Source organism: Mobula birostris, chromosome 4 (genome assembly GCF_030028105.1).
Source record: "Mobula birostris isolate sMobBir1 chromosome 4, sMobBir1.hap1, whole genome shotgun sequence".
Lineage (NCBI taxonomy): Eukaryota > Metazoa > Chordata > Chondrichthyes > Myliobatiformes > Myliobatidae > Mobula > Mobula birostris.
In genome coordinates, this window is record NC_092373.1 from 18,653,685 (window position 1) to 18,676,206 (window position 22,522).

The following is a 22,522-nucleotide window of genomic DNA, read 5'->3' on the forward strand; positions in this document are numbered from 1 at the left end:
GGTTGGTCTTCCCAAAGTACAATACTTCACACTTGATTCCATCTGCCATTTCTCAGCCTATTTTTCCAGCTGGTCCAGATCTTACTTCAAGCTTTGATAGACTTCCTTGCAGCCCACTGCACCCTATTCTTGGTGTCAGCCACAAATTTGCTGATCTAGTTAACTGCATTATCATCCAGATCATTGATATAGATGACAAACAACAACAGACCCAGCACCAGTTCTCTGCAGACCACCGCTAGTCACGGTCATCCAGTCAGAGAGGTAACCATCTACTATCACTCTCTATCATCTCCCACAAAGTCAGAGTCTAATCCAATTTGCTATCTCATCCTGAATGCCAAGCAACTCAACGTTCTTGACCAACCTCCCATGCGGGACCTTGTCAGAGGCCTTGCTGGCGTCCATGTAGGGAACATTCACTGACTCGCTGCCTTCAACTTTCCTGGTAACTTCCTTGAAAAACGATTAGATTGCTTGGACACGACTTAACCACAGACAAAGTCCCTGTCTATCGAAATACTTGTATATCTGGTCCTTTAGAATACCCTGCAATAATTTGCCCACTATGGACATCAGGCTCACTGGCCTATAATTTCATAATTTCCTGCCTTGCTTTTTTTTTAGCCTTTCTTAAACAGAATGTCATTAGCTATCCTCCAATCCTCTGGCACCTCACCTGTGGCTAAGGCTGGTTTAAATATCTCTACTAAGGGTTCTGCAATTTCTGCACCAGCCTCCCACAGGGTCTGAGAGAACACCTTGCAGGCCATGGGCATTTATCCACCCGAATTTGCCTCAAGACAGCAAACACCTCCTCCTCTGTAATCTGCGGAGGGTCCATCAGCTTGCTGCTGCATTGCCACACATGTTTTGACTTTGCGTCTGTCTCCCAATTAAATTCAGATGCAAAAATCCACTTAACATCTCTTTTAGCTCCACTCTGATCTTCCAGAGGGCCAATTTTTTCCCTTGCTACACTTGTGTTCTTAATATTTCTGTAGAAGCCCTTGGGATTCTCTTTCTCCTTGTCTGCTGGAGCAACCTCATGCCTTTTAGCCCTCCTGATTTCTTCCTTCAGTGTCCTCTGGCATTTCTTGCACTCCTTGGGTTCCTCATTTGCTTCTACCTGCCTAAACCTGCTATGCTCCTCCTTGTTTTTGTCTTAACCAGGGCCTCAATGTCGCTCAAGCAAAGGTTCCCTAAACCTGTTATCCAGGCCTTTTATTCTGACAGGAACATACAAACTCTGTGACTCACAACATTTCACAAAGCCTCTCACATACCAAGTACATCTTTGCCCGAAAACAACCTGTCCCACTGCACACTTGCCAGATCCTTTCTGATACCATCAAAGTTGGCCTTTCTCCAATTTAGAATCTTAACTCTAGGACCAGACCTATCCTTTTCCATAAGTACCCTGAAACTAATGGCATTATGATCACTAGATGTTCCCCTACACAAATTTTGTCACCTGCCCTGCCTTGTTCCCTGATAGCAGATCAAGTATCGCACACTCTGTCATTGGGACTTCTGTGTAATGATTAAGGAAACTTTCCTGAACACATCTGACAAATTCTTTCCCATCCAGTCCTCTATCACATTTAAAACAACGGAACCCTGGAACATTGAGCAGCCAGTCCTGCCCATCCTGCAACCAAGTCCCACTAATGGCTGCAATATCATAATTTCACGTCCTGATCCATGCCCTAAGCTCATCCGCCTTCCCTACAATACTTATTGCATTGAAACATACACAGCTCAGTACGTTAGTCCGACCGTGCTCAAACTTTTGATTCCTGACTGTATGTAGGCTTAACATCTTTATTCACAATTCCTCCACTATCTGTTCTGGCACTCTGGTTCCCATCCCCTTGAAACTCAAGTTTAAACCCCGCCTTGCAACATTAAACAAACCTTCCTGCCAGGACATTAGCCTCCCTCTGGTTCAGGTGCAAATCATCCCTTCACTACAGGTCCCACATTCTCTGGAAGAGAGCCCAATGATCCAGAAATCTGAAGCCCTCCCTATTGCACCATCTCATTGGCCACGTCTTAAACTGTGTGATCTGGCCTCACTAACACATAGCAATCCTGAAATCACAACCCTTGAGGTTCTGTCCTTCAACTTAGCACCTTCCTGAACTCATTTTGCAGAACCTCGTCACCCTTCCTACCTATGTCTTCGGTACCCAAGTGGATCACGATCTCTGGCTGCTCACCCTCCTGTTCAATCTGTGGACAGTCCCTGACCCTGGCACCCATGAGGCATCGTACCATCCAGTAATCTCTTTCTCATTCACAGGATCTCAGTTCCGTTCCCTTAACCAACGAATCACCTATTTCTACAGCTAGTCTCTTCTCTTTCCCCCCCCCCCCCCATACTACCCTTCTCTTCTGAGCTGCAGAGCCAGACTAGTGCCAGAGACCTGACCGCTGTGGCTCTCCTCTGCTAGGTAATCCCCCCGCCCCCCAACAGTATCCAAAACGGTATACCAGTTGTTGCAGGGAATGGCCAGAGCGGTACTCTGCAGTGGCTGCCTATCCCCTTTCTCCCTCCTGATGGTCACTCAGTTATCTGTCCTGCACTGTGATGGTCACCCAGTCACCTGTGTACTTCCTCCACCTATGTCCTGTCAATCAACCCCTCAGCCTCCCGAATGATCTGGAGATCATACAGCTCCAGTTCCAACTCCTTAACACAGTCTGTTAGAAGCTGCAGCCAGACATACTTCTTGTCGGTGTGGTCGTCAGGGACACTGGAGGCCTCCCTGCCTTCCCACATCCTGCAGGAGCAGCAATCCAGTAATCTGTCTGGCAACCCAACTGCTCTGAATTTATTCAGAGAAAGAAATGCAGAATAAGTAATGGAAAAAAATTAACAATGGCCTAAGCCTCTCCTCAGGAAAGCCTTGATGAGCCAAACCTCAACTTCCCACTCCAACACTGTCCCACTCACACAAAGGCTGCTCCAGTTAGACGTAACTAGTTTTTATTGGTCTTGCCAAGTGCCTAATGTACAAACCAATGTCTCCTCAGAAACTGCAGAATGTGCCAACTGCCCCACTCACTTCTTTTAAACTCTCTCTCCCTCTACCCAATCCGATGTCTCCTCAGGAGCTGTGGCACACCAAATGTTTGTGTTTAAGTGCTTGATTATGTTTTAGTAATGAGCTATATTTAGTTCATTCTAACTCTTTCAGCATCTGACGAGCAGGAACACAGTGTGAAGGAACTTGGTGTTGTGATGTTATGAAGAAGAGAAATCTAAAACTCTTTTCAGGTGGCAGATTCAGGAAAGGCCATCTTGAATAGAATGAAACTGGATAAACTTTTGATAGCTCTGGTCATGCACTCACTGGAGTTTAGAAGAAACGCCCCAGATCCCATTGAAGCTTATTGAATATATAGAGTGGATGTGGAGAAGATGTTTCCTGTAGTGGGGGAGTACATGACCAGAGAGCACAGGATCAGAATAAAGGGATGTCCAATTAGATAAGGAGGGACTACTTTAGCCAAAGTGTGGTAAATCTGTGGAATTCATTGCCTCGGATGGCTGTGGAGGCCATGTTATTGGGTATATTTAAAGCAGGAGTTAATAAGTTCTTGATTAGTCAGGATGTCAAAGGTTATGGGGAGAAGGCAGGAGGATGGGGTTGAGAGGGATAATAAATCAGCCATGATGGAATGGTGGTGCAGGCTTGATGGGCTGAATGACCTAATTCTGCTCCTATGGCTTGTGGTCTAAACTGTGGAGGTCAACTTAAACCAGCGGTTTGATACATTCTTGATTTGTAAAAGCGTCGAATGTTACAGGGAGAAGGCAGAGAATGAGGTTAGGAGGGAAAATAATCGCCCATGATGGAATAGAAGACCAGACTTGATGGGCTGAATGGCCTAATTCTTTACCTTTGGTCTAAACTGGGCATCTGTGTAATGGTGTTGTAGGGGCGAGTTGTTATTTAGCATGTTACAAAAACAGTCTGAGAGACACTGCTCATTAGCGAATGGAGTGACAACATGAGACAGTATAAAAATAGCACAGAGCCTGGGATGCAACAGCAAAAAGAAACATGGCAAAACACGTACACAGAGCTCCAAATAAAAATGAAGAGAAATAGACACTGATTATCGAGGCCAATGTCATAACTTCTGTACTGTGGAACATTGGACGTGCGACGTTGGTGCCGGAATGTGTAGCAATACTTGTGAGGTGCCCCCAGCACTGCCGTGTTTGCGTTAATTGTTAATGCAAACAAGAAGTTTCACTGTGTGTTTTGATGTACTTGCTTTTGCCCATTACACTGCTGATGTTTAGGGCAGCAATGAAGGTCCTCCATCTCCGGCTGTGTTCAGGACCTCCTTCGTCGTGTCTGCATCTTCCTCTGGTTTACTGTCACTCACGCAAGTCCTGGGTGGAGACTGAGGAATACTGTTGTACTGAGATGTAGGATTCTCCATTGCTGTTTACCTAACAATTCTGTTTTACCAGTCAGGGTTGTTGGCCCTGAGCTGAACCCCCGGACCTGGAGGACTGGTGGACCACACTTCTTCTTTTGCCCATTACGCCACTGGCGTTTAGGGCAGCAGTGAAGATCCTCCATCTCTGGCGGTTTTCTTCATTGTTTCAGTAGCTTCCTCTAGGTTTACTGTCAGTCGCACAAGTCCCGTGTGGAGACTCAGGAATACCATTGCTCTTTCTGTAAGAGTTTTGTTTGACCAGTCAGAGTTGTTAGTCTTGAGATGAACTCCCGAACCTGGACCTCTCTCAGTCTAGCCTATACTCTTTGACCTGTTTGGTATGGGTGAGCCTACCAAGCACCAAAGCATGAAGCCCTGACTCCAGCCAACAGAGCTCTCCAAGTCACTGAGGGACACACTCCTCCAAACCACGACAAGGTTGTGGTCCTCTTGGAAATCTTGATATACATGTGATAAATAAATCTGAATCTGAATTCTGGGCAGTTAAGAGTAAAACTGGCTGCTTAAAAACTGGGAGGGTTGAGTGTCTAAATGATTGTAAGAAAATGGTAGACATGTTGGATAACTGCTTTGGTTAAACTTTAGCAACAGAGGAAGGTAACCCAAGGAACTTACTGCAGAAGCTCATCTGATGAAGAAACTTGTAATACTAAAGATCAAGGACCAACTTTATTCACCATATACATTTACATTTTTTAGGAATTTACTGTGGTGTGTTGGTTAGGGTGCAACACACAACAAAAAACAACCACATTCAACAATTGTAAGAATAAAGAAATTATATACTAAAAAAAAAAATAGAGGGGGTCATAGGGGTCTCAAGACTCTCACTGCCAGCTTCCTCTCAGTTATTACCCCTCAGCTATCAGTTGGAAATAACTTCACTCGCCCCATCATTGAAATGTTCCCACAGCCTATGGACTCACTTTCAAGGACTCTTCATCTCATGTTCTTGATTTTTCTTGCTCATTTTTTTATTTTCTTTTTCTTTTTGTATTTGCAGTTTGTTGTCTTCTGCACTCTGGTTGAATGCCCAAGCTGGGGGAGGGGGTCTTTAATTGATTCTGTTACAGTTATTATTCTATAGTAGATTTATTGAATATGCTCACAAGAAAATTAATCTCTGGATTGTATATGACATATATGTACTTTAAATTTACTTTGAGCTTTAAAGTTAGAGGTTAAAGTCCAGATATGGAATAAATGTGCATAATTGCATAAATACCAGCATGTATTTACAATGTAAACAGCATTATAAAAAGTCATTTAAAGTGTTTACAGTGCAGTGACAGGAGTAATAGAGGGGGATAGGGTGGGGTCTAGCTAAAATGGTTGATCAGATTAACTGCCTGGGGGAGGAAACTTTTAAGATAGCATAAAGTTTTTTTTGTTTGTTTTAAGAGCCCTACAGTGCTTTCCAGAATGGAACTTTTGAAAAAGGCAGTTTGCAGGATGGGTAGTGTCTGCAATGATTTTTCCTGACTGCTTCTTCATCCTGAACACATACAAATCCTGCAGTGGTGGTACACTGAAGCCAATGACCTGACAGTGCGCTGTAGTTTCCATACATTGTGAGTGGATGTTTCACCGGACTACAGTATTGGCTGATGTGAGGATGAGCTCTGTGATGGCAGGGCAGAATAAGCCTTTGTGTTAAAGGAAGAGATATGGTTCTTCCATTTGAGGTCCTGCGGAATAATGTAGGAACTTGAATATTGAAATGGTGTTATCTGTAGAGTTGTTGTTCTTGAGTGGCTCCCTGCATCTGGCCTGGCAAGCAAGAATTCTAGGTTTCAATGAGATTGCCTAAGCACCAGAGAAGGCAAACCAAATCTACTCCATCTCTCCTCCTTTCTGGCTCCTGGTTGCCACTTATTTCAAACCTGCGGCCCTTGGACATCAAAAACCTGGAAAATGATCTCTTCTGGTAGAGTAGATCCAGGTCCTCAGAGAATTTTGCATCTCAATCTGGCTCTCTTTGCGAATGCAGGCCAAGTCTGCCTTCACAGATGCTGTCTGAAAGGTTTAGTTCCTCCAACAACTTCTTTTTTTCCCCTGCGGTTTGCATAATCCTCCTCTTGTGCTAAGATGAGGCCACCCTCAGGATGGAGAAGCAACACCTTGTATTCCGTCTGGGTACCTCTAACCTGATGATTTGAATATTGATTTCTTCTACCAGTGAATGTACATTCCGCTCTCCTCCATCGCGGAAATTACCTGGTGTGCCTCCATTCCAATTGCGTTATTTGTGTAGGACAGAAGACCCTTAATCACAAACAGAATTATTATCAGTGATATATGTCGTAAAATTTGTTGTTTTGCAGCATGGTAGAGTGCAATACATTAAAATTATAATAAAAAATATATACAGTATTTAAAAAATTAAGTTAAATGACAAACATGAAAAAGTCTGCAGATGTTGGAAATCCAAAGCAACACGGACAAAATGCTGGAGGAACTCAGCAGGTCAGGCAGCATCTATGGAAAAGAGTAAACAGTGAAATGTTTCGGGTCAAGACCCTTCTTCAGGACTAAGAGGGAAGGGGGGGAGATGCTTGAACTAAAAGATGGAAGGGAAGGGGAAAGAGGCTAACTGTAAGGTGAGAGGTGAAGCCAGGTGGGGGGGGGGGGGGGAAGGTCGATGGCTGACGAAGGAATCTGATAGGAGAGGAGAGTAGACAATAGGAGAAAGGGAAGGAGGAAGGGACCGGGGAAGTAATAGGAGGTGAGAAGAAGTAAAAGGTCAAAGTGATGAACAGAGGAAGATGGGAATGGGTGTTGGGGGGGGGGGGATTTTATTCACTGGAAGAAGAAATCAATATTCAAACCATCAGTTTAGAGGTACGCAGACGGATGCCTCTACCACCCTGAAGGCTGATTTATACTTCTGCGTCAACTTGATGCCGTAGGCACGGCGTAGCCGTGAACCCTACACAGTGTCTACGCAGATCCCTACGCCGTAGCCTGACGCGCACCTCTCCCAAAATGTAACTACGCGTTGCGGCAACGCAGAGTGCAACAGCTGTGATTGGTCCGCTTGGTAGCATGGCTTTTCCTCCTACGCTGCAGTAGCTTCCCATTGGGCGACTGAAGGGAGGGCAGGAACTCTGGCTGCAATGCTTTCCATAAAGCTTTACAGACCTCCGAAATTATGGAGGACACATTTCGCTTTTACGAAAAAAGACGCTCACTTCTTGTTTACCCCGAGAAAGAGTACCATGACCATGAAGCCTTGCACGAGCAGGTGAGTTCGCATGCATGACGTGTGCAAATTGCAGAGCGATGCAGACACACCAACGCACAAGTATAAATGCTCACAACGTGCATAGGTCACTTGCGTAGGTTACGGCGTCGAGTTGACGCAGAAGTATAAATCAGCCTTGAGGGTGGCTTCACCTTGGCACAAGAGGGAGGCCATGGATTGGGAATGGGAATGGGAATTAAAATGTTTGGCCACCGGGAAGTCCCGCTTGTGGCAGATGGTGCGGAGATGCTCAACGAAGCGGCCCCGCAATTTCTGACGGATGTCACCAGCGCAGAGGAGGTTGCATCGGGAGCATCAGACACAACAGACGATCCCAGCGGATTGCGGATGGAATGCTGCCTCACCTGGAAGGACTGTTTGTGTCCCTAAATGCAGGTGCAGGAGGAGATGTGTGGGCAGGTGTAGGACTTGGGCTCCCTGCAGGGATAAGTGCCAAGAGGGAGATTAACATTAAATAAGTGGTGAGGTAGTGTTCAGGAGTTGGTTCACTGTCCATTCATAAACCTGATGGCGGAGGGGAAGAAGTTACTCCGAAAGCATTGAGTATCAAGTATCGTCTCTTTGAATCCTCTTCCAGTTAAGATTAACACACAACAAGGTTTGTTTGAACAACAAATAACAAAATCTCTCACTATTTAAACACTCCATTTCTGTTTCTTCAACCAGTGTATCTATTGTCCTCCAAACTGCCACACTCAATATGCAAACATGCAGGATATCAGACCTATGGGATACACTGATCAACCCCCGTCTTGTTACTCGTTTACAGTGTATGTTTGTTTCCCATTGGATTACTCTTGTTCTACCTTTCCTTTCTTGTGCTCCTTGAATTCCTAAAGTCCTCGGGCTCATTTCCCCTTTTGGGAAAATTGCAAACTTTTCCCTTTCATCTTGCAGTAGCTTTTTTCACGAGCCCTGTTGGATTGCTTTTCTTCAAGGGATTTGTATTTGTCATAAATTATATTGATTTAAGTACCTAAAAATCAAAGTACTTTGACAATAAATATACATATATATCACCAAATTCAACCTTGAGATTCATTTTCTTGTAGGCATTTACAGGAAAATAATAAATGCAATAGAACTTATGAAAAACTACAAAGATTGACAAGCAACCAATGTGCAAAAGAAGAGAAATTGTGCAAATAAGACTTTTCTTTAAAAAGTGCAGAATTAGGCCATTTGGCCCATCGAATCTGCTCTGCCATTCCATCATGGCTGACTTATTATTCTTCTCAACCCCATCCCCCTGTCCTCCTGGAACCCTTTATACCCTTACTTATCAAGTATTTATTAACCTCCGCTTTCAATATACCCAATGACTTGACCTTCACAGCTTTCTGTGGCAATGAATTCCACAGATTCATAGAAACATAGAAAATAGGTGCAGGAGTAGGCCATTCGGCCCTTCGAGCCTGCACCGCCATTTATTATGATCATGGCTGATCATCCAACTCAGAACCCTGCCCCAGCCTTCCCTCCATACCCCCTGAACCCCGTAGCCACAAGGGCCATATCTAACTCCCTCTTAAATATAGCCAATGAACTGGCCTCAACTGTTTCCTGTGGCAGAGAATTCCACAGATTCACCACTCTCTGTGTGAAGAAGTTTTTCCTAATCTCGGTCCTAAAAGGCTTCCCCTCTATCCTCAAACTGTGGCCCCTCGTTCTGGACTTCCCCAACATCGGGAACAATCTTCCTGCATCTAGCCTGTCCAATCCCTTTAGGATCTTATACGTTTCAATCAGATCCCCCCCTCAATCTTCTAAATTCCAATGAGTACAAGCCCAGTTCATCCAGTCTTTCTTCATATGAAAGTCCTGCCATCCCAGGAATCAATCTGGTGAACCTTCTTTGTACTCCCTCTATGGCAAGGATGTCTTTCCTCAGATTAGGGGACCAAAACTGCACACAATACTCCAGGTGTGGTCTCACCAAGGCCTTGTACAACTGCAGTAGTACCTCCCTGCTCCTGTACTCAAATCCTCTCGCTATATTCACCAACCACTAGCTAAAGAAATTCCTCCACATCTGTTTTAAAGAGATATTCTTGTATTATGAGGTTGGTCCTAGACTCGTCCACTGTTCAGAACATCTACTCCACGTCCACTTTTTCTAGGCCTTTCAATATTCAATAGGTTTCAATGAGAATCCCCCTCATTCTTCTAAACTCCAGTGAGTACAGGCTCAAAGCCATAAAACACACTTCTTACGATAATCTTTAAATTCTCAGAATCATTCCTGTGAACATCCTGTCCTCTGCAATGCCAGCAAATCCTTCCTTGGATAAGGGACCCAAACTGATTCAAGTGCATTCTGACCAATGCCTTATAAAGCCTCCGCATTACAAGCTTGCTTTTGTATTCTAGTCCCCTCGAAATGAATGCTAACATTGAATTTGCCTTCCTCACCACTGACTCAATCTGCAAACTAACCTTTAGGGAGTCTTGCACGAGGACTGTCAAGTCCCTTTGCACCACTGATTTTTGAATTTTCTTTCCATTTAGAAAATAGTCCATGCCTTTATTCCTTCTACCAAAGTGCATGACCCTACACTTCCCTACACTGTATTCCATCTGCTGCTACTTTCCCCATTCTCCTAATCTGTCTCAGTCCTTCTGCAGGCTCCCTGCTTCCTCAACATGATCTGTGTCTCCACCTTTCATAATTAAAAAGTAAATAATTAATCTTGAGAACATGAGTTGCAGAGTGTAATTGTTCCTGAACATGGTGGTGTGGGACCTGAGGCCCCTGCAACTTCTGCCCGAGGGTGGCAATGAGATGACAGCATGGCCTGCATGCTGGGGTCCTTGATGATGAATGCTTCTTTCTTGTGTCGGCACTCCTTGTAGATGAACTTTAATCTGCATTCTTTATTTCAATGTACTTATGCATGATGTAATCTGTCTGGATAGCATAAAAACAAAAGTTCTTCCACTGTCTTTGTACATTTGACTATAATAAGACCAATCACTTGTTATGTGCTATGTCATATGACGTGGGCGGTCATGATCTTTCCATGATTGCTCTTGGCAAATTTTCCTACAGTAGTGGTTTGCTATTGCCTTCTTCTGGGCAGTGTCTGTACAAGATGGGTGTCCTCAATACTCTTCAGAGGTTGTCTGCCTGGCGTCAGTGGTCGCATAACCATGATTTGTGATCTGCACCAGCTGCTCAAATGGCTATCCACCACCTGCTCTCGTGGCTTCATGTGACCCTGATCCGGGAGGGGCGGGGTGCTAAGCAGGTGCTACACCTTGCCCAAGGGTGACCTGATCCGGGGAGAGGGGCTAAGCAGGTGCTACACCTTGCCCAAGGGTGACCTGATCCAGGAGGGGCGGGGTGCTATGCAGGTGCTACACCTTGCCCAAGGGTGACCTGATCCGGGGAGAGGGGCTAAGCAGGTGCTACACCTTGCCCAAAGGTGACCTGATCCTGGGTGTGTGTGGGGGGCGGGGGGGGGGGGCTGCTAAGCAGGTGCTACACCTTGCTCGAAGGTGACCTGCAGGAAGGAGCACTTTTGGAAGAGACATATCTCTAGCTTGTTTCCTAAAATAATAAAACCAGTTCCCATTAAATATCAAATTTCAGTTCTCACTTTCAATTAATTAAAATTTTATCATAACTTGCACTTTAACATAACTGAATTACAAGTTTAAAAAAAACTTGTTTTTCCCCCTCTGGATCATAACTAATGCTGAGTTGTCAACCCTTTCACTTCCTCTTGGACTTAAACATGTGTTGTTTTCAGCAGCTGGCCCAGACTGTTAAAAGTTTGCCCTTCTCTGCGGTTACCAAGCGACAGGTACTTTCCCCATGATCTGCCGTCTTTAGCTGCTTCAGCATTTTGTTCGGCCTTTGTGTTAACATGTTCCCAGTATTCCTGACATGACCGGATCACCTTGCACATGGAGCAAGGCGGACACAGTAACATAACGATTAGCGCAGTCACTTTACAGCGCCAGCAATCCCTGATCGGGGTTTGATTCCGGCCGCCGTGTGTAAGGAGTTTCTACGCTCTCGCCGTGACTGTGTAGGGAGATCACCCAAATATCTCTGGGGTAGGGAGATCTCCCAAATATGTATGGGGTGGGGTGAGAAGGCTGCAAATGTACTCTGCTGGCAATGGAAACATGGCGACACTTGCAGGCTGCCCCCAGCACATGCTCGGACTGTGATCATTGATGCAAAGTCTACCGTGGAGTGTGTGATCAGAGTTTCCCCCGCAGGCTCTTTGATTATGGCATCTTTGAGCCATAATCATTCTCTAGTCATTTACTAATGACTGGTTGGAGAGCACGTGTGCTAATCCAATACAAAGATAGGTGACAAAAGGAAGAAGTGGAACGTACAAGTACAAAGATGATGTCATTAAACGAATGGGCAAAACTGTGGTAGAATGGGGCAGCAAGATGGGGGTCAGTGCACGTCAGTGGCCCGGGTTTAATTCCCACTGCCGTCTGTAAGGAATCCATACCTTCTCCCCATGACCACGTGGGTTTCCTCTGGGTGCTCCAGTTCCCTCCCACACTCCATGGACGTACTGGTTAGTAAGTTAATTGGTCACATGGGCATAATTGGGCCTGAAGGCCCTGTTACCAGACAACATCCCTAAAAATAAATACATAAATTTTAAAAAAAGTCATGTTTGACTTTATACATTTACAAGTGCAGAATGGAGTGCAATAAAGCTATAAGCAATGGAACTGAAAAGCTTTACAGATTGACATGCAAGGTCATTTCACATGCAGGTAATGACAAATGCTGGTATATCAATCAAAAATGCAAAGGAAATACAATGTTGCAGTTATAAGGAGTTCTGGTGGGACCATACTCACAGAATGGGGCACTTCAAGAGCCTGAACACCCACACTCAACTTATCAAGAACGTCCTATTCCCCTCTGCCTTCAGATTTCTGAACGGTCCAGGAACCCATGAAGACTACCTTGTTATTCACGTTTTGCACTAGTCATTATTTTCAAAGTAAATTTAATATCAAAGTACATGTAGGTCACCATGTACGACCCTGACATTCATTTTCTTGCGGGCATACTCAATAAATCCAAAGAATAATGACCTTGAGAGAATCAATGAAAGACCGTACCAACTTGGGCATTCAACCAATCTGCTAAAGGCACTGTAGTGCTGCCACAAAACGACAAATTTCACAACATGCACTCAGTGGCCACTTCATTAGGTGTATCTGTACACCAGTTTGTTGCTCTGACCAACCTCAAGACTAGAAAAATTAAGAAATTATTCTTCACAAGGCCAGTGTTTTATTTCTTAGATCCAATTGCACTTGAGCAACTGGTGGTGAACTGCCAGAATTTTTAATTGCGAAGATGTAACAGTGGTGAGATTACTGGCTATTGTGTTTCAGTGGTGTATGTCAAGTTTCACATCATGATGAATATGCTGACATTTCACATTGGTGACTAACAAGTAGAGACTTGGACTGTTATCATATGCATGGTTATTTGAGTTACTGTCGCCTTCCTGTCAGCTTGAACTGGTCTGACCGTTCTCTCATTAGCGAGGCGTTCTCGCCCACAGAACTGCTGCTCACTGGACTTTTTTGGGTTTTTTTTTTTGTAAACTCCAGAGACTTGTGTGTAAAAACCCCGGGAAATCAGCAGTTTCTGAGATCCTCAAACCACCCCATCTGGCACAAACAATCATTCTGTGGTCAAAGTCACATAGATTCCATTTCTTCCCCGTTATGATGTTTAGTCTAAACAACAACTGAACCTCTTGACCATATCTGCATGCTTTTATGTGTCGAGTTGTTACCACATGATTGGCTGATTGGATATTTGCATTAATGAGCAGGTGTACTGAAAAAGTGGGTACTGAGTTGATTTCTCACCCCCATTAGTACATCTATCCACTTCGTCTCAAGCACTCCTGGTGGGAGTGAGTTCCACCACGTTCTCTCCACACTGTGGGTAGCATGTTCTTCAACCTTAACAACACACAAAATGCTGGAGGAACTCAGCAGGCCAGGCAACATCTACGGGGAAAAAGTCCTGATGACGTTTCAGGCCGTGACCCTTCATTAGGACTGGAGAAAATTGGACTTCCAGCATCTGCAGATCTTCTCTTGTTTGTGATTCTCCTGAGATCTTATTAATGATTCCTGTATTTATGAGCTCTTAATTTTCAATCATCTTTTCCACACTGATTGGAGTTTTCATAAGTTCATGTTCATTGTCATTCAACTGGACGCATGTATACCACCAAACGAAACAATGTTGCTCCAGGCCAAGGTGCACAACTCAGTATATATAACTCTCACACAGCATACACACAGCATATAAAGTAATATTACCACAAATAACATATTCCAAAAGCATGAAGTGCTTTTTACAACTCAAGTCAAAAAGTAAACAGTATAATGCGACTGGCGCTTCATACGTCATAAGGCCTGGATGATGGCAGGGAGTTCAGTAGTCTCATAGCCTGGGGGAAGAAGCTGTTGGCCATCCTAACAATCCTTGTCCGAATGCTGCGATACCTCGTGCCTGATGGTTAGAGGGTCAAAAAAACTGAGAGGGATAGAAGGAATCCTTGATAATACTAAGGGCTCTGTGTATGCAGCACTCTTGATAAATATCTTGGGTGGAAGAGAGACCCCAATGCAGTCCCCTGAATCGTTTGTAGGGTCTTGCGGTCAGATGCCTTGCAATTCCCATGCTAGATGGTGACGCAGCTGGTCAGCACATCTGAATTAGATGAATTATGAGTCATAATTGAGACATTATGAGACTAAAATGAGACATACAGGTACTGTGGCAGACAAATTGCGTTCCTGTGTATATCTGACAGTAACGCCATTCATCAAAATACTTTTATGTTTGTTCAGTGTCCCAGTCTAGAGATCAGAAATATAAATGCAAAATGTAATTACAAGGAGGCTACCCAAAAGTCATGAGAACCTTAAGACCATAAGATACAGGAGCAGAATTAGGTCATTTGGCACTTGAGTCTGCCCCACCTTAAAACCCCTGGTTTCTGTGTGTTTCAATATTTATGTGTATATTGGGAGAGGAGCCTCCCTTCTCAGAGAGTGTAGTGGATTTGCAATTTTCCAGTCCTGTGGACCCATTCCTGACTGGTGATTCCTGAAAGATCATTATAGTACCACCACCATCTCTTCAGCCACTTATTTCAGAATGCTGGGGTGTAGTCCGACTGGTCCAGGTGACTTACCTACCCTCAGACCCTTCAGCTTCCCGAGCACCTAAACTCACCTACCCCCGACACGCTCCAATTTCTGGCATACTGCTAGTGACTTCCACAGTGAAGACTGACGCAAAATACTTACTACATCTGTCTATTATTTCTGTTTCCCATTAGTAGTTCTGTAGCGTCATTTTCCAGTGGTCCAATATCCACTATTGCCTCTTTTTTTTTTTTAAACTCTTTATCTGGAAATTCTTTGGTATCCTCTTTGGTAAGGCTTCATATTTCACCTTTTCTTGGACAGCAGCAAGGTTGCAGGCGTACAAGGGCTGTTGAGGGCAAATGGTCAGTAAGAAGGATAGTGGAGGTTGTTAGTAAAGGTACTTGTAAACTTTCTGCATCTCCCCTGCTCTGCGGTGGTGCTGTAGGAGGCTCCCTATTTGACTAGTTAATCAAGTCATGCCAGGTTTCAGGCTGTGGCTGCCGCCCACACAACCGTTTACTGCCTCACAGCCTCGACGGTTATCTTTAGTTAAGTCGCCCTGATTTCCGTGTGACTCATCGTGAAAGTGCTGATCCACCTCCTAGTTATGACGCCCTTGATTTCTGACTCAGCCAGCTGTGAAGTTTTGCTCATCGGCTCTACTTCACCTGGTTTGCCTGCGCAGAATGAGCTGTGATTTCAGGGCGGCCTGGTCTTCAGGTGGCTAAAAATTTTGCAAACTTGCCACGCGGCTTCCTTGCCCCCAGAATACTTGAACTGGACTAGGTTACTTTCCCATAAAATGGTGTAAAGAGCAGTGGTAGCTGGCGGCATGGAGGTGCATCTCTATCAAAGGGGGTGTAAGGCGCTCCTTCCCTCTGCTGGCATGATGGTCACCCTTGGGCAAGGTGTAGCACCTCCCTAGCCCCCCGATCTGGGTCATGAGAAGCCAAGGAGGCAGATGGTGGATGGTCGTATGAGCAGCTGATGTACATCACGAGTCCTGGTTATGTGACCACTGACGCTTGAGAGAGAGTCTCTGAAGAGTACTGATAACAGATTGTAAAGGGACCGCCCAGAAGGAGGCAATAGCAAACCACTTCTGTGGGCAAATTTGCCAAGAGCAATCATGGTCATGGATAAGACCATGATCGCCCAAGTCATACGACGTGGCACATAACAAGTAGTGGACACAGCCTGGTCCATCACAGGCCCAAACCACCTCGCAACAATCGACAGAATCTGCAGGAGGTACTGCTTCCAGAAGACATCTACCATTAGGAATCCATACTACCCTAGTCACGTCTTCATCTTGCTACCATTGTCAGGCAGGCACTACAGAAGCCTGAAGTCCCATACCACCAGGTTCAGGAACAGCAACTTTCCTACAACCTTCAGTACCTTGGACCAACCTGCACAACACTAACACTACCTCAGCAATGGAACAATGGGCCCTCTTGCATTTCCACAGTGATTTTTACAGTTTTTATTCTCTCTCTCTCTGCCTTATATAATCTGTATTCTGAGTGTTGTCTGAGCCTCCGTGCCTGTGTTGCTACAAGCAAGTACCAGAACCTCACTGTACTTGTGCGCGTGACAGTAATCTCAACCCGGCCCAGTGTGTGGCGAGGCTGAGGAAGCTCTCTCATTTGCACGTTTGGTGTCTTTTATTTCTCCTTCCGCTTCACACGTTGCTGTGTACTGCAGGCACACTTGGTGGTGACTTTATTAGGTACCTCCTGCAGCTAATAACGTGACACTGAGTGTATGTTCTTGGTCTTCTGCTGCTGTGAGCCATCCTCTTCAAGGTTCAACACGTGCATTCAGAGACGCTCTTCTGCACACCACCGTTGTATCACGTGGTTATACGAGTTACCGTCACCTTCCTGTCCGCTTGAATGGCCATTCTTCACTGACGCCTTTCATTAACAAGGCTTTCTCGCCCACAGAACTGCCACTTTTTTTTTTTTTGCACTATTCTCTGTAAACTCTAGAGATTTTTGTGCAGGAAAATCCCAGGAGGATAGCCATTTCGGAACTACTCAAACCACCCCACACAGCATCAACAGTAATTTCATGGTCAAAGTCACTTGGATTGCATTTCTTCCCCCAATTCTGATGTTTGGTCTGAACAACAGCTGAACCTCTTGACCATGCCTGCATGCTTTTATGCACTGAGTTGCTGCCACATGATTGGCTGAATACAGTTTTATATTAACAAGCAGGTGTACCGGATAAAGTAGCCACTGAGTGTATGTAAAGCATTACTTAAGGCAGTGGGCATCCAACACCACCTTGTCTTGCCACTACCCAAGTAAAACACATGATAAAATATTGGCAATACCCTTGGAGAACAAATCACAATCAGGTTTATTGTCACTGACATATCTGGGTGCCCTAGCTTCCTCCCACAGTCCAAACACATCCCGGTGAGTAGGATAATTGTTCATTGCAAGTTATCCTGTGATTAGCCTAGTGTTAAATCGATGGGTTGCTGGGCGATATAGCTCACTGGGCCAGAAGAACCTGTTCAGCTGCTGTATCTCTGAATAATATATAAGTAAACAAGTGCTGTGGAACTTGTTGTTTCGTGACCGAGTGCAGCACATTTAAAAAAAATACAGTGTGTTACATGGCACATGGTTTTCTCAAGGGAAAATCTTGCCTGACAAATCTGCTGGAATTCTCTGAAGAAGTAACAGGCAGGATAGACAAAGGAGAATCGGTTAATGTTGTGTACTTGGATTTTCAGAAGGCCTTTGACAAGGTGCCACACATGAGGCTGCTTACAAATTATGAGCCCATGGTATTACAGGAAAGATTCTAGCATGGATAAAGCAGTGGCTGATTGGCAGGAGGCAAAGCGTGGGAATGCGCGGCGACTAGTGGTGTTCCACAGGGGTCTGTGTTAGGACCAATTGTTTTCTATGTTCTATGTCAACGATTTGGATGATGGAATTGATGGCTTTGTTGCGGAGTTGATACAAAGAAGAGGCATCTTGGTAATGATGACAGAAGCTGCAAGGTTGGAGTGAAAAAAGGCTGACGAGGTTGGAATTTGATCAAAGACAGTATAGCATGGAATAAAGGGAGGGAGTGGGGAAGAAGAATGTGTTTCTTGGAATTGCTTTAATAGTTTAGTTTGTTTTTGTTCATGTGAATCACTGCATTGGAGCAGAATAACCATGAAAATCTCAGTTGCAAAATGTTACTGATAGAATCCATGTTGAATCAGAACCTTTTCAACCTGTCGATATACACTCAATGGCCAGCTTATTGGATGCGCCTGCTTGTTAATGCAAATATTTGATCAGCCAGTCATGTGGCAACAACTCATCTGCATGCTTTTATGCATTATGGTCAAGAGGTTCAGATGTTGTTCAGACCAAACATCAGAACAGGGAAGAAATGTGATCTAAGTGACTTTGACTGTGGAAAGAATGTTGGTGCCAGACAGGGTGGTTTGAGTATCTCAGAAACTGATTTTGTGGGATTTTTATACACAACAGTCTCCAGAGTTTATAGAGAATGGTGTGGGAGAAAAATTTAAACAGCCAGTGAGCAGCAGTGCTGTGGGTGAAAATACGAGGGGTCAGAGGAGAATGGTCAGACTGGTTCAAGCTTACAGCAGTAATGTGTCGAAGAGCATCTCTGAATGCATAACATGTCACATCTTGAAGTGAATGGACTACAGGAGGTACCTAATAAAGTGGCCACTGGGTGTATTTGCTGAAGAGTCAACTGCGAGGATGTAGCTTAAAAAAAGCCATGGTCCCTTATTGTGCTGTCAGTGAGTAGGGGGTGGTTGACCCAGCTGAATTTGGAGTCCAGCTCTTGTCTCACTGTCAGGAAAACAGCTGGCTCCACACAAGGATAAAAGTCGACCCTCCTCATCCAGTCCCAGTGTTACGATAATGAGGTGAGTTACTGTGTTTCTCTGGTTAGGTCGTGTAGGGTTAAAGTCACATTCCAGACCTCAGAACATCACCCACGCTCAGTCCCGGTTACTGAGGGAGTACTGTAGGCTGACCTTGCCGCTGTTTGGTGGATGAAACACCGTTTTGAGGAAACTAGTTTCTTGGCCATTTTTTTGTTAAACCCCTTACTCAACCGTTTTACCACATTACTTGGTGGTTCTTGTCTGTGGAAGCAGCTTGGTGGCGTTTGACTGCCAGGTTTCCCACATTACAGGAACCACTGCACTGCAAAAGGTACTGTATATCAGTGTTCCAGGCTGCCCTGGGAGATGGGCATTACATTGGCCGCATAATTTTAAAGTTTTTCTGTTAAAATTAAGGAGCTCAGCTAAGGTGATTTTAAAAAAACTCAAGATGCCAGAAACAGTTACCAAGTCGAGGAGCTTCTGTGGGAAGACAAACAGAGCAGCGCACACAAAATGCTCGAGGAACTCGCAGGTCAGGCAGCGTCTATGGAGAGGAATAAAGAACCAATGTTTTGGGCCGGGACCAATGACCAGATGAAACGTTGACCATTTATTCACCCTCCAAAGATGCTGCCTGTCTTGCTGAGTTCCTCCAGCATTTAATGTGTATTCAAGATTTCCAGCATCTGCAGAATGTCTTGTGTTTAGAACATTAACAGCACCTTTCACCCCACATCACCCTTGCCAAACATAATGCCTATCCACATTTTCAAGTTTGCCTGCATTAGTCAACTATCTCTCTACACCTGTCCTTTCTAAGTACATCGAAACATGCCTGTATTTTCCTCTACCACCTCCTCTGGCAGTTCGTTCCAGATAGTACCATCCTCTGTCTGGAAAAGCAAATGCCCTCAGATCTCCTTTAGATCTCTCACCTCTCACATTAAACCTGCACCTTCCGGTTTTTTCCCCCCACCTCAGGCTAGGTGAAACTAGAACTAGAGGTCATAGATTTAGAGTAAATTTGAGAGGAATCTGGGGCAAAACTACTTCTCTCAGAGGTGTGAGTGTAGAATGACCTGCTAGAGGTGAATAGGCAGCAGGTTTATCACTGACATATGAGAGTTCAATTGCAATATTTAAGGAAAGGTACATGGATGGGAGGGGTGTGGAGTGCTATGGTCTGGATGGAGGAAGATGGGGCTAGGAAGATGATCGGGTCAGCATGTGTTAGATGGGCTGAAGGGCCTGTCTCCGTGCTGTAGTACTCTCTTAACTCTAATTCAGTGGAGATACAAGAGACTGTAATGTTTCAATCTGGAGCAATGCACATAAAGCTGGAGGAGATCAGCAGGTTGGTCACCCACAGAGGGATCAGAATCTGAATCATTATCACTGACAAATGTAAAAATTTGATGTTTTCTGGCAGCAGGACAGTGCAAGGCATAAACAATTACTATAATTTACAACAATAAATAGTGCAAATGAGGAAGAGTGAGGTTGTGCTCATGGGTTCGTGGGCCGTTCAGAAATCTGATGGTTTAGGGGAAGATGACATCGGGCAGCACAGGAGCGTGGTGGTTAGCACAACACTTTACAGTACAGGCAACCCGGGTTCAACTACTGCTGCTGCTCCGTGATGCGCGGGTTTCCCCCGGGTGCTCCAGTTTCCTCCCACAGTCTAAAGGCGTACTGGCTAGCAGGTTAATTGGTCATTGTTAATTGTCCCGTGATTAGGCCGGGATTAAATCGGGGGACTGCTGGGTGGCGTGGCTCGAAGGAACTATTCTATGCTGCATCTCAATAAATAAATCTCCCTAAAATATCGAGGGTGGGTCTTCAGGCTCCTGTACGTCCTCCCTTTTGGTAGAGGACATGTTCTGAATGGTGAGGGTCCTTATTGAAGGGTGTCGTATGTCCATTTCCTCTCCGTAGTTGCTGCCTGATGTGCTGGGGTTTATTTTTTGTGGGTTGCTCTCTCTTTTTTGACTCTACTGCCCCAGGAGATGAAAGGTTTAACGGAGGTTTCTCTGTTTGTTGACAGTACGCGTCGACGGGGTGCCTGCTGACCCTACACCACACCGAGAAGCCAGACCACGAAGATGCCTGCGAGTTCCGGCCATACTCCTGCCCCTGTCCCGGCGCCTCCTGCAAGTGGCAGGGCTCGTTGGAGCAGGTGATGTCTCACCTGGTGCACGTGCACAAGAGCATCACCACCCTGCAGGGAGAGGACATCGTGTTCCTGGCCACGGACATCAACCTGCCCGGCGCGGTAGACTGGGTCATGATGCAGTCCTGCTTCGGCCGCCACTTCATGCTGGTGCTGGAGAAGCAGGAGAAGTACGAGGGCCACCAGCAGTTCTTCGCCGTCGTGCTGCTGATCGGCGCCCGCAAGCAGGCTGAGAACTTTGCCTACCGACTCGAGCTGAATGGCAACCGCCGCCGCCTGACCTGGGAGGCCACCCCCCGCTCTATTCACGACGGCGTGGCCACAGCCATCCTCAACAGCGACTGCCTGGTCTTCGACGCGGCCATCGCTCACCTCTTTGCCGACAATGGTAACCTGGGGATTAACGTCACCATATCAACCTGCTGCTCATGATCGTTCAGTGGTGACGGTGTCTGGGGTAACGACTCATTGCTAATCTTTTTTTGTCTATCTTGTAGATTAGACATAAAATCATTGTGGAGCTTAACTGACTGTGCCAATTTATTTAAATTATGTTGCCATAATAGCTTTTTTTAAATAAATATATATTTCAGAAAGGTTGATTTCTAGATTTATTTTCCCAACATGTTCCTAACATTTATAACTTCCTTTGATCTGGGTTAATATTTCAAGTTTATGGTCATTTCACTGTACACATATACAACCAAATGAAACAATGTTCCTTCAGATCACAGTGCACCCACACACAGCACATGAAGCAAAATATTATCACAAATAAGTTAATAAAATGTAATTCAAAATGCATAGGAAGTGCACAGCTGCAGGTAAGCAGTACAGTAACAGTAAACAGCTCGTTGTCCTTGTGAGAGACCCCAGTAGTGGCAGGATATTCATGAGTCTCACAGCCTGAGGGAAGAAGCTGTTACCCAGTCTGGTTGTCCTAGTGCTCCTGTACCTCCTCCCTGGTGATAGTTGGTCAAAGAGGTTGTGGGATGGGGAGTCAAACCATAAGACATTGGAGCAGAATTAGGCCATTCAGCCCATCGAGTCTGCTCCGCCATTCCATCGTGGCTGATTCTGGATCCCACTCAACCCCACACGCCTGCCTTCCCGCCATATCTTCTGATGCTCTGACCGATCAGAAAATGTCAACTTCCACCTTAAATATATGCACAGACTTGGCCTCCACTGCAGTCTGCGGCAGAGCGTTCCACAGATTCACCACTCAGCGGAAGTAAGGATCCTCAATAGTGCTTTGAGCCCTTCGTATACAACGCTCCCAGTAAATGTCACAAATCGGGGGGAGGGAATCGCCAGTTATCCTCTCAGCAGTTTTTACAGTCCACGCCAACGGCTTGCAGCTTCCATACCAAGAAAGATGCAGCCAAGACAGATCATTCTCCTATAGAAAGTTTTCAGAACGGGGGCAGGGTTAATCTGACCTGCACTTTTTATTGAAAGGTAAAAGTCCTCAACATGCGTTAACGTGAGAAAGCTTAAGCCCCTGGCAGTACTCGTGGGAAAGCTTTCATTTAAGCAGCACAGTAGCATA

At 45.2% G+C, this 22,522-nt stretch overlaps 1 protein-coding gene across 1 annotated transcript in view; it reads left to right on the forward strand.

Annotated features, from left to right (window-relative positions):
* The window catches only part of LOC140195856 (E3 ubiquitin-protein ligase SIAH1-like), a 41,368-nt gene extending 19,802 nt beyond the window's left edge, over positions 1-21,566 (forward strand). Inside the window, exon 2 of the mRNA XM_072254495.1 lies at positions 20,845-21,566. Within this exon, the coding sequence (XP_072110596.1) occupies positions 20,845-21,402 (558 nt within the window). The 3' untranslated portion in view covers positions 21,403-21,566. The remainder of the gene's footprint in view (positions 1-20,844) is intronic.
* Positions 21,567-22,522: the final 956 nt, after the last annotated feature.